We start from the raw sequence: 13,105 nt of genomic DNA, 5'->3' as shown, positions 1-13,105 counted from the left end.
CATTGGACATCAGTAGACAAGTTAATGTTATCGAGCTTACATGTTCTCAAGTCAACAAGTGGCTTATTGACAATAAGTTGATGTGCAATGTGGATAAGTTCGAGGCAATGTTGTTTGGAACAATGCATATACTGCGTTCAATCAACATACGTAGTATTCGCGACTGACGACTTTGAGATTCCGTTATCGAATAAACCTATCCGAAATCTTGGAGTAATTTTTGACCCTCAGCTCAATATGGAGGCACATGTTAGTAGTGTTGTCTGTGCTACGTCCTATTATCTTAGGGCGATAGGTAGCATCCGGGACTACTTGTCTGATGCGGCTGCGAAACTGTTGATGCAGTCCCTAGTTTTGTCGAGGATTGACTACTGTAACGCATGCTTGGCAGGATCGTCTTTTTCTTCTCTTCACAGACTGCAATTAATACAGAACCGTGCCGCTCGTATTGTCACCAAAACAAAGAAATATGAGCGTATAACACCTGTGCTTAGGTCCCTTCACTGGTTGCCTGTGAAACAGCGCAAAGAGTTCAAAGTTATTCTCCTTGTTTTTAAGTGCCTCCACTTGTTGGCTCCAGTCTACTTGAAAGATCTACTCTTTCAGTACAATTCAGTTCGTGCACTAAGATCATCATCTCAAAATTTACTGTCTGCAGCCCATTACAACCTAAGTACTTTTAGTGGACGTTCATTTACTGTAGTTGCTGCTTCCCTTTGGAATAACATTGATAACCACCTGCGTAATATTCACGATGTCAACCAGTTTAAACGTTCACTAAAACATCTACTCTTTCAACGTGCCTATACTTAGTGACTATGAACCATTGCAGTGCGCCGGTGAACTTATCTTTTAAGAAACAGGCGCCTTATAAATGTTTATTATTATTATTACTATTATTATTATTATTATTATTATTATTATTATTATTATTATTAGCCCGAAGACCTTTTTAGTCTGCTATTGTGGTGCCCTATACCACTTTGACAACATTTTAATTGATTCTGGTTATTAAAACTACGTCAACGAACTTAGTAATGTGAATGGTATACGGACCACATGTCGGACACGGAATGTGGAAGGTTTTTTGGACGTTGAAAATTTGAAATGGGCAAGTTCACCTATAAGGGGGTTCCTCCAAACCCATGTACAGGCCTAAGTCTGCAGATTTAAACACCGGTCCACCGACTATCAGTCAGTGAAGAACCTGGAACTTCACTGGGCCTCACAAATTTAACATGACTTTAGACAAAAAGACAAAGGAATTAGTGCAAGCAGCTTACGCTGTATAATTAAAGGTTTTCTAGAGATCGAGCAAATTATTCAAACCCTACCGCCTCAACTGCGTCATTTCGCTTATGATTTAGAAACTATTGCTGGCCAGGCCCTGGCCGTGCTTGGTCTACATAACATAGTGATAATGATTTGGGGTTTTCAGCAACAAAAATGTCCATACATTGACAAAATCAAATAGTATTATATATAAGTATTATATGAGGCCTGCCTACCTATTAGTTATAAGGCCTATTCTCCACTCAAATATCTTAGAATTCCATCCTTCCTCAACTATTGAATCCCATCTTTTCCTAATCATAGAGTCTCATTCCTTCTTCATGACATTTTCAAGCCAACTCTGACAATTATTGAAGCTGTTGCAATTTCTTCATCAAAAATTGATCAGTCAAGCTACAACTATGAAATATTTCATTGACACAAGTTTTGGTGATAATGAAGTGTCTATTATTCGAAAGACAATCATTTTCACTGAACAGCATATATCCTGACAAACTCCAACGTTAGAATCATCAATGTCATGCCCTAGAGGTAAAGAAAATTCAAGAAATTGCCTCAAATATGAGCTTTCATTCGACAAATTTGGTGAAAGGGTTCAAAAGATATGGGGAAAAAAGATTTTTTTCAAATAAACGCATATAATGTATGGTTACCATGGTGACAACGTTTAGTTATAATTTACTCGTGAAACGAATATGGAATGATTTTAAAATTTTAAAGAAAAAAGATTAGATATGGTTTTAGATAAACACATCCTCAATTAATCCATTGGTTACGTCAAGAATGTGGACAAATTACGCGATTTTTCTGCAATTGCAACAATGGTTACCATTGTTGCAATTCAATTGTTAGCAAGACGTAGTAATAAGCGGCCCAATACATGGCCGAAGACTTTAGGCAAGTTTGAGACCATTTGGAATGTCACAAAAGACCCAACGCCCAAAATACCGGTACCTGACGGATGAAGAACGCAGATTTGAATTGCTGTTACCATAGAAACCAATAAATAGTTAATCCCGATATTGACCAAGTACATACGAGTTATAAGTAAGTTTAAAGAAATATCAAAATAATCAACAAAAAACATTAACAACATCACTATTTGAGCTAATAACCTTTAAAATGAATATTTCATATGAAATTGCTATTTTCAAGTGAATATTACACGATTGTTGCTGCTGTAACTAGGTAACAAATGAATGTATGCATAAAATTAACGTTGCGCTATATGCGCTGCAATCCCCCAACTCAGAAAAGGTTTAGATTGTAAAATTACTCCAAACCCAAGATGAGATATTTGAATTATTTAGCAAAAGTAGTTTAAAGTGTATTTCCTTGCCGAATGAAAATGAAGATGTTTAAATTTCAAAATGTCTGACTTTAGCGCCCCCTGTAGGCCAAAAAACGAAAAAATTGTAAAAGGCATCCACCACACATGATAGCCCACATACTCTGCTATCAAATGAGCCCAGATGCCAAGCTGTAACAAAAAATGCCGTGATCGTCGAATTTTCCATGATTGGCTGGCTGACTAATACTTTTTTCTTGATATTTCCGTCTTAATTTTCGATCCAATTATTTGCATAAAGGAAGTTTTCTCATCATTGAATTCAATCCCCAGGAAAAGAATTGTGCACCTCAGATCACCAAGAACACACACCTTAAAATCCTTCGCCAAAGTTAACGCAACAGCCTGCCTAAATCCATGCACGTAATCCTAAAACTAGAGCACCTTACATATCCCATCATGGGATAGGCAGAATGAATATTCTGGAATGAATTTTATTTGGAAAAAAAGAAATCAATGTATTGTGTGACTAGGCCTATAATAAATGAGATTGTTCAGCACAATGCACTGGTATTCACGGTATGTTGCCAGCCAGCAGTAGTGAGTCATGCCACGTAAACCTGCTGCATATCAATATTGGAATTTCATGGTGCAACTTCGTGGGTTTGACGCCTAAAATGAAGTCCTTATGAATCATAGATTATCATGAGGGGCTTTAAATGAATTAGGTGATTGAGATTTAAAATGAATATTTTTAAAGAGGTTTTAGAACGACTATAATAAAATGAATTCAAATGAAAGAAAATAGAATAGATTTTAAGAGAAAACTTAATAATGTAATTGTCAGATTTTTGAGCATTTCAGACCACTTTCAAGTGGGCATGGTGTCCCTGGACTGATAGTTCCTGTTCATTTTGCTAAAATTTAAAAGTTTGAACCATAGGGCCTTTAATTTTCAATTTGTGTACAGTCATTGAGATACATATATTTTTCCATATCACACATTCATTTTTCTTCACCTTCTAGGGAACATATCCACAAACGGCGCCAATTTGGTTTGCTGAAGTTGAAGATACCATTGTCTCCTCTGCTATTACTGAACTTTGTGAAACAACTCCAGATAATTTCAATGTAGGTTGCTGACATAATCTGATAGATTGCAGCTGTGGTTTGTGGTTTGTTGCACTTTCAAAGGTCTTCCTTTTATCCTGATGAACACTAACGGACAAAATTCGAATTTTTTCATAATATATCAACCATCTAGTAAGTTGTAGAGATTTTTCTGCTCCATTAAAAAATAATTATTCATGGGATTCGAACCCAAATGGTGTGTTATCCATAGAAGTATCTGATCTAACCAGTTGTTACTCAATAATGCTACCACCCCCGTAGAAGCGATAAGTATGACCCAACTATGTTCTTGGCCTAGTTTCATATAGTACAGACACAAAAGTAACAAATATTTGCATTTCCGAATTTATGTTGACCATTTCCAAATTACGTAACCTGGGCTTCCGAAATTATGTTGTGTCTGTAAATGTCTCCAACTGGTAAGTAATTTTAATAAATATGTTTTAAATCGATTCTGGAGTAATAAATAGAAATATCTGGCTGTAAAAATATCCGCCTCTCAGCGCATTTACTCATGCCGAAAATCATCCGTCAAAACAGTGCATCCGAAAATACCTTTCCGAAATTACGTGGAGTTACCCTAGATGTGAACAATAATCCCAATTACTGGTTACTTTCGGCTTCACCAAAAGTTGTATGATTGATTTCTTGTGTATGTTCATTCCGGAATAAAAGAAAATACGAAGCCATTAGTTTTTAGGTTAATATCTATAAAATGATGTTTTCTTATTTCAAAAAAGATAAAATAAAAAGCATGATTTTCATTGATTTTTAATTCAAATCATTGTGGGAAAATATCAGCAGGTATTTATGTGAAACGGGATCAGTGGTATTGGTGTTTTACCTCTGGGTTTATTCAATGATAAAACACTGTATTTCAAGGTCGATTTCTGTGGATTCTGATGTGCAAATTACCCATGCAATTGAATTTTAAATCCAATTGACTTTATTCTGCAAAAAACATTGAATCCAATTTATTTCCTCCAATTCGGCCTCTCTGCAGCATTATGCTTGGTTCACACACGATATTTCCCGACACACATGGCTGTTGATAAGTTGAGAGAAATGGAACGTTATATTTCTCTCAATTCAGTCAAGAAACAGAGAGAAATCAAGCCAATCAACAAGCAGTGTATTGACACACATTTTGAGGGTTTTTATACTGGTTATAGAGGGCAATATATTTCAGCAATAAAAATTGAATGGTTTGATAAAATGTCGACTTAGGTTTTGGTGTACATTTTCTCTCAGATATGAATTCTTAATCAAAATTTCTGGTATCAGGCCGTTGTAACCTGACACCTGCTTGGCATTCAGTGTAAACAATAATATAAACCACGTGTGCGATGCAAACAGGGACAACAAACTAAGAAGCTCTGAATTTTTGAATCACATGTGATTTGAATAGGCACCTGTGCTGCTCAAAAAGTCGAATCTTAATTGACTCCTATTGCAGAGGCCTTAGCCAGGCCCTTTGGAATTGAATTGAATTCGACGCAGTAATTCTTCGAAAATTTGCTTGAAGATTGGGTCTGGTGAGATGTCCATCCCGATTGTAAAAAAAGTTATTGGTGATCAAATAAGGCTGCATTATGGGTGGCCATCTTGAATTTCTTGTTTGCACGATGCAGCCGGTAATTCTTGATGAATTTCCGCAAAATTTGGTGTGAGGATCAGGGTAGGTAAGCTGTCCATGCCTATTGTATATGGAGGTCATCGGCTTTCAGATATGGCCACCAGGGCAGCCATCTTGAGTTTCTAGCACGAAACGGCCTGCAATTCATGATGCATTTTCATGATACTAGGTGTCAGAATTTTGGTAGGTGAAATGTCTACCCCTTATTGAAAATTGAGGTCAAGTATGGCTGAAAAAAAATCCAAGATGGATTTTTTTCTGCACGATGCCTTCAATTCTTTATGAATTTTTGGTTTACCTTTGTCAGCAGTATGAGGTTAGCATTGAGCCAATTCATGTAAAATCGCAGTACGTTTTTTTATGTGAGCATTTTTTTCATCGGTTCTCGGATTAAACGACGTATAATCGATGCGATTGAAGACATGACGAACCTCCGTCGATGACATGGTCAACTTAAGTTTAAATTAGACGAAAAACTGTTTTTGGCGGGAAAATTCTTAGCTCTTGCGTATAAAATTGCAATGACCTTGATTGGGGGGCGTCGTCGCTACGAGCGAATGTGATTGGCTGTTTTTTTTGGATATAGGGAATTCTGGCGCTACTAAAATAATTATGGGAAAGCCATTGATGGCGGACGTTTCATTGGACTAGGTGCCATATATGTGCGAATTTTAAATGCTCATTGCTGGTGAGAATATAATTATTTCACATATCGCCAGGTATTGTTTCATTTTAATACTGTGATTATGTTGATTGAGATTGAAGTGAAGCGAACGTTCACTACACAAGGCTTCCACGTGCGCGGGGATCGCGAGTGCTAAACTTCTAGATATATATATATATATATATATATATATATATATATATATATATATATATATATATATATATATATATATATATATATATATATATATATATATATATATATATATATATATATATATATATATATATATATATATATATATATATATATATGATATATTGTTTGCCATGAAGGGTTTTCTCAGAAACAATTATGTATAAATCGCTTATCTTTTCTTCTTGGTGCACACATATGCCTAAGAAGGCACAGTTGAATTATTAAATGATCTGTGTTGTGCTTTTGCAGATACTGAAACAAATTAAGCTGTTAGTGACTCTGCTATGCCGAATGCATAATGTCATTATTCCTGATGAGATAAACTTTATTGATGTATACAACCATTCAAACCGGGTATGTATTACTAATGGGTTATTTTTTTGACAAACCCATCTGTTTTATTGTTGGTAGATACTTGTAGGCCTTATTCGAGCGTAGCCAAGCGTCTTAAGATGGAATCTCTTTTTGATGCCGTTGTGACTGCTGGTTACTCAAAAGTCATCCATTCTGGTATGAATCCAGCTAAACAATGGCTATCTATGTTTTTAAAATCTCTGAAATACCAATTCCAGTACTAAAAATGTTATATTTATGTCTCCCCTGTATATTTCATTGTGTCCACTGTGCGCCGTCCACCCTCCCCTGACACCTCAATTTTTAGCATTGGTTGACGTCGAGGACCTCATGCCAATGCTAGTAAGATAGATTGAAAGTCGTATTCCTGAAAAAATTGTGCCAACTCTTCTCATTTTCATTGTATATTCAAATTGTAACTCTGTTCACCCTAACCCTATAACTGTCTGCACCTGACGGATATTGGTAGAACTATATCGGTAGTACAGACTCAAACTCAACTTCTAGGTCGCAGAGTTTTTATTGAAAAACGTCCGCTTTTACATTATATTTACACTTAGAAAATGACTTGATGTGTATTTACAAGTGTGCTTATTGTCTTATGGATAATGCTAGAACAACAAAGCGACTAAGGTTGGACCAAGTCGTTGATATTTTTGATCAGAATGATACCACATTTTGGACATCTGAGTGATGAAGCGTCAGAAGAGTATTCATCGTTTGCTGTTGAGGATAGTTTGGATTTTGAGGGTGATGATGTTGACAATAACCATGGCAACGTTGATCATGATTATAACAGTAATGGAAATCAGCCAGCTGGTCATAATTTTTGTGGTAACATTCCCTTGTGTCCTTATTCTTGTTTAAAAATATGGCACCCTGAAAAGAGTCTTGACTGAAAATTGAACATGTGTTCAAAATCCTAGAATTTTGTTCTCAGTGAAGTGACTATATTCTGGCACAAAAAAATCAATAAAAACTGAATTACCATGGTTATAAACGTGAAATATACTTTATTGTGAAGAAATCATTACATATTAGTGTATTAGATTGAAAATAATCATATATTTGCTTACTGTAACATGATGTATGAGTTTGAAATTTCATTTCTCGAACGGAACTGAGTTTGGCGGCCATCTTGAAGACGTCATTGGTTGACCTAGTTTATACTGCATCACTTTTTGGTGGGATTAGATAGCTTAGTATATTTACTTCCTAACCATATATAGTTGTCCTGACTTAAATTCAGTAGTAAAAGCCATGGAGCTAATTAAATATGTTGTATGTTATACCTACAAAAACCACTGATTACAAGTGGCAGGAGAGGGTTTATTGATTACAAAACACTGGCAGTGAAAGGGTTAAAGGGGTCATGAAGAGTTTTTGAAAAAATTTTTAAATCATATCTTTTTTGTATAAAACATTCACCGTATGCATCTATAGTAGTCTCATGAAAAATTTTTTTTAATATCTTCATCCAAACTCGAGAAAAGCCTGTAGCAACGGCCCTAGCAACAGGACGCTCGTGTTTGCGCGGTGATGTTGATGACGTAATTCTGAGAACACATCCCCTGCAGCACACTCAGAAGCGTTATAATACAATGCTCATTTTCGTTGAATATCGGGCTAATTTTACCATCTTTCGAAATGCTTTGGCTGTATGTAGCTATGAACTGTTCCCATAAAGGCAGCGACAAATTTTAGTGGCCAAAACCAAAGATTTGGCCATAAGATGATGTAAGACCGTGGGAAAGTTTTTATCGTTGAATGGGCGAATAACGGCGGCAGAGTGCACCTGTGACAAGGTGGATTAGCTTCATGTGAAGACAAAGCTTTTAAATGATTAGACAGTCGGAGGTGGTTTATTAACTTTTTTCAATTATAGTGCTGCTATTTTCCCAATCAAATTGCTAGATTTTGATCATTTCTCTTAAGTCAACACTTGTATTTCAAGTGTGATTTTGATATGTGTAGAGATATATACATCGTGACTAGCGTATTGAATTGCGGCGCCATGTTTAAGCTGCGCGTGGATTGTTGAATAGTGGAATTATAGGGTTGAATTATCTTGATTGAATCCGTACGAAGTTTATTAAAGGTTAGTGTCAACAAATGGTCCATTACAGTCCCTCTAATTTATGTGGAGAGACGCTCTTAATCGGCAAAACCGTGCTCTGTTTCGTGTTAGCGTTGGCCTACGTGACTGACCTTGCTGGAGCGTTCGCTAGCGGCGCGCCGCTTCAAAGTCATGAATAAAGTATTATATAACTGATTGTTAATGACATACAACGAATTAACCTTTAAAGAAAGGTACCTAGTGTCTGACATTCTACTGAAAAATCCCAGATCGATTTACCACATAGTTTTTTCAAAGTGAGCGTTTTAGTATATGAATCAATTAAGATGATGCGGTTGTATCAGCTGTTGAAGAGGTTCGATGTAATAATATGTATTATATGATTAATTTTAACCACGTGCTCGATGAAAAGAGGGACATCAAACTAAGAAGCTCTTAATCTTTTAATTACGATTTTTAATGTGATTTGAATAGGCATCTGTGCTGGTTTTTCAAAAAGTCGAATCCTATTGTAGGCCTAAGTCAGGCCCTCCGGAATTGAATTGAATTCGACACAGTAATTCGCCTGTAATTTGCGATGAATCTGTTTGAAAATAAGCTTGAAGATTGGTTCTGGCGAGATGTCCACCCTAATTGTAAAAAATGTCTTTGGTGATCAAATATGGCTACCATTAGGGTGGCCATCTTGAATGTCTTGTTTGCACGATGCAGCCTGCAATTCTTGATGGATTATCACAAAATTCTGGTCTGAGGATCAGGGTAGGTAAGCTGTCCATGCCTTCAGTATTTGGAGGTCATCGGCTTTTTAATATGGCCGCCAGGTCAGCCATAATGAATTTCTAGCACGAAACGGCCTGCAATTCTTGATGCATTTTCATGATACTAGGTGTAAGAATTTTGGTAGGTGAAATGTCTACCCCTTATTGAAAATTGAGTTCAAGTATGGCCACCAGGATTGTCAACCATCTTGGATTTCTTTTCAGCACGATGCCTACACCAATTCTTGATGCATTTTTTCATGTAATGTGATCTTTGGGGCAGCTAAAATGGGTTTGTCTTTTCATGTAAGGATATACACAGGGGCTTGTAAACTGGCTTGGATTTTACTTCCGGGTTGTTGATAATCTCGCGAGAATGGCGCTAAATTTAAACTGCAAATAAATTCAAAATATCACAGAAATACCTCTTGTTGATGTTGTTTATTTAATCACTATAGAGTTTCGATGAAAAATTAGCTGTTAAGGATCAGTATCAGCGGGCGCGACGCCTTACTATATTAAAATAACAAGGGATGAAACGGCTTCGCTTTTGCCTGTGACCGTATTGATGCGGCGGAAACCACTGCGCATGCGCGGCAACTTCCGAGCGCTAGTGAGCTGTCAATCAAACTTCACATTATAGTTTTTCTACATCAATTCAAAAATTGATAATTTCCTTAGAAGTGTGATTGTCTTGGCTTGACATAGGTTTTTGAGAAGAATCAATTGAACTTGAACTGATCTTACCTTTCGGAAAGTTGCCGCGCATGCGCAGTGGTTTCCGCCGCATCAATACGGTCACAGGCCAAAGCGAAGCCGTTTCATCCCTTGTTATTTTAATATAGTAAGGCGTCGCGCCTACTGATACTGATCCTTAACAGCCAATTGTTTATCGAAACTCTATAGTGGATAAATAAACAACATCAACAAGAGGTATTTCTGTGATATTTTGAATTTATTTGCAGTTTAAATTTAGCGCCATTCTCGCGAGATTATCAACAACCCGGAAGTAAAATCCAAGCCAGTTTACAAGCCCCTGTGGGATATATTAACAGAAAATGAACATTATCGCCACATAGCCTATACTATCTTAACTATTTTAAAACTTGTTACATCGTTACAATGTCAATCTTTCTGTAAAACTTTGAATACTGAATCTTCTTCTACTGCGTCATGAAGGTATAAGGCCCGTGGGCCTCTTGTTGGTAAGATCAGTGGCGGATTCGTCCATGGTAAATCTAACTTAAAATGGTTATCGATTGTTCACCCACTGTATTGATTGCCCACCCAAAAATTGGGCTCTAACTGCAAAAGGTCCACTGTCATGACTACCCATATAAAAGGTTCAAATACCCGATGATTATCATCTATAACCAGTCCTCAGCATCAATAAAGGGTAATATCATGTCGCCCAGATAAGAATATTCGTCTATGTCACTTTGTCGTGGGAGTTCGTCTTTTGTCATAGGCAATGAATTTCATGAAAAAACATTAGTCAGTTCACTTGAAAATTATCTTCGATGTCGGATAACTCCAAATTAGTGACATATGATTGAGTCAAACAGTTATTTTCCATCAACGTTGTCAGGGATAGCTTTTTCCCGAGTTAAACTGTCAGGTGAATACCCAAGTCATTGAGCAATGATTGTTTGCAGAATATAGAGTTACTACCCGAATCTAACAAAGCATAGGCTAAAATTACATTATCATTACCCCAAACTTTAACCGGTTAAATAGGTTAACCAATAAGACCAATGGTAGGCCTATTTAGTTTAAGAATTGATTTAGCATGGTTTTTTGAGTGACTGTTACTACCAATTGTTGCCATGGGTAAAGAAGAAACACCAGTGGGGTTGATCCAAGTAGGCTTGACAATTACATAGTTAATAGTGGCAGGAAAATTGTATCTATGTAATAGATTGTTATGTTTCTCGTTACATACAATACACAATACTCTGCTTTTGCATTGTTGAGCTGTATGGTTAGAACCGAAACTTAAAAAGCATAATGGCTTGAGCTTTAGAAACTCCACCCGTTGCCCATATCAATTATTAGCAAATATTGGGAAATTCACCAGATAATCATAAATTCTGGAAAATAAAAGGTACCCTGGAAGTACCAACACACTAGTAATAGTCTTACTGGCTGAGTTATTTGTTGGCGGATTATAAATTCTCGGATTACGAACTGAGTTGACCCATGCATTGCTTGTATAAGATTGAGATTTAGGAAATCCCATCAGAAATATTCCCTAAACAGGATGGTACATTACTGAAGCCTATGTTTGTATGAATCTAGACATAGTAGAAATAGGACCCTAGAAATGTCTTCAATTGATATCTCATGGCCTTCACATATGATGATACAATCCGCTTTTGTTCTCCATTTCTTTTGCAGAACAAACGGGAGTCGATTCGTAATCTTTCGTAGATTATCAGGGTTTTCCACTTCACCAATGAAGCCAATATGGTCAATGTATTCTTACAGCTATTCTTACAGCTAATGAGCTGAATCGCCAAATTTGTAAGGGTGTGAGCATCATCCGATCTAACAATCGGCCTGTTTATTATTTTGTCTGGGAGTATGATTGCAATCACATAACTGCTACCATAGTATTGTTTAATTAATTGCTTGGCTTCTGTTCAACCCTCGTCGGGCTGCTGTCCCAAACAGCTATGGACCAACTGGCGAACATCACCCTTGGTATACTGTATTAATTAGTATAAATGATGCTAGTAGTTTTCCTTTTGTTAGTACCTCCTGTTGCGGGAAGCTCATTTTAATTAGATGAAATTGTCCATCATCATTTTCATATTTTCGGTTTCACTTCTTTCCACTTCATTTATTTTCCATTCTGATGTAGCCGTAACAGGCCAACAGGCGCCTAAACCCTTGACTTAGGTTAACAAATCTTCATATGTTCTTCTGCATTGTAATATATAAAGGATTGTTCGATGTCATCATCCGGAAGGAAGTGTTCATGAACAGAATCAGAATCTGTAGAAACGGATTATCTCTGAAATTGATTATATTTGACCTAAGTACAAGTTCACAGTTGCTTGATTGCCAAGCATTATATTAACTTCCAAGTATGCATGAAGTGATGATATTTTTGCTTTCAGGCGGGTAATGAGGAGATTGATGATAGCTCAGAAGATGAAATGGAGGAGGATGCTGAGGATGATCTTCATTATGAGATGATGGATGAATCTGTGTAAGTATATCACTCTATTGATATTTCCCCCAGCCGTAAGATGTGAGGGGCATTGTTCTCGTCCGTTCTTCCTTATTCAGATTCAAGTTCTGAGGAAGTTTTCATCATATATGGATATTTGGTTGGTACATATATTTGCCCTAGACACCAGCCAAAATTTGGCTTGATTCAGATCAAGTTGTCTGACTGGTGGCCTTTCTTGTTCCTTCAAGTCTAACTATCTTGTCGACTGTAACAACCTGATAACATCACCAACAGCACCGACTTGAACTGGCAAAACCACCCACAATGAGTAGATAACGTGAACTATAACTTTATTGCTAAACTGGCAACTTATATCTTTGTCCGGATAATCCAACCAAAAAATTCAAGTATGCAAATACACCAGTACACAAATATTACAACAAATTCACAAGGCGTACAATACTAGTTTCCACACACAATATTAATCCCTTATTATTGCTTGCTTATGCCCTTTAAAGGTGATAC

At 36.7% G+C, this 13,105-nt stretch overlaps 1 protein-coding gene across 1 annotated transcript in view; it reads left to right on the top strand.

The window, feature by feature from the left end:
* Positions 1-13,105, top strand: part of LOC141905573 (ubiquitin-conjugating enzyme E2 Q2-like) — a 141,334-nt gene that overhangs the window by 8,816 nt on the left and 119,413 nt on the right. Inside the window, exons 2-4 of the mRNA XM_074794489.1 lie at positions 3,608-3,712; positions 6,463-6,567; positions 12,525-12,616. Coding sequence (XP_074650590.1) covers positions 3,608-3,712; positions 6,463-6,567; positions 12,525-12,616 — 302 coding nt within the window. The remainder of the gene's footprint in view (positions 1-3,607; positions 3,713-6,462; positions 6,568-12,524; positions 12,617-13,105) is intronic.

The sequence above is a fragment of the Tubulanus polymorphus genome, chromosome 5, assembly GCF_964204645.1.
Source record: "Tubulanus polymorphus chromosome 5, tnTubPoly1.2, whole genome shotgun sequence".
Lineage (NCBI taxonomy): Eukaryota > Metazoa > Nemertea > Palaeonemertea > Tubulaniformes > Tubulanidae > Tubulanus > Tubulanus polymorphus.
This window is presented reverse-complemented; position numbering and strand designations above follow the sequence as displayed.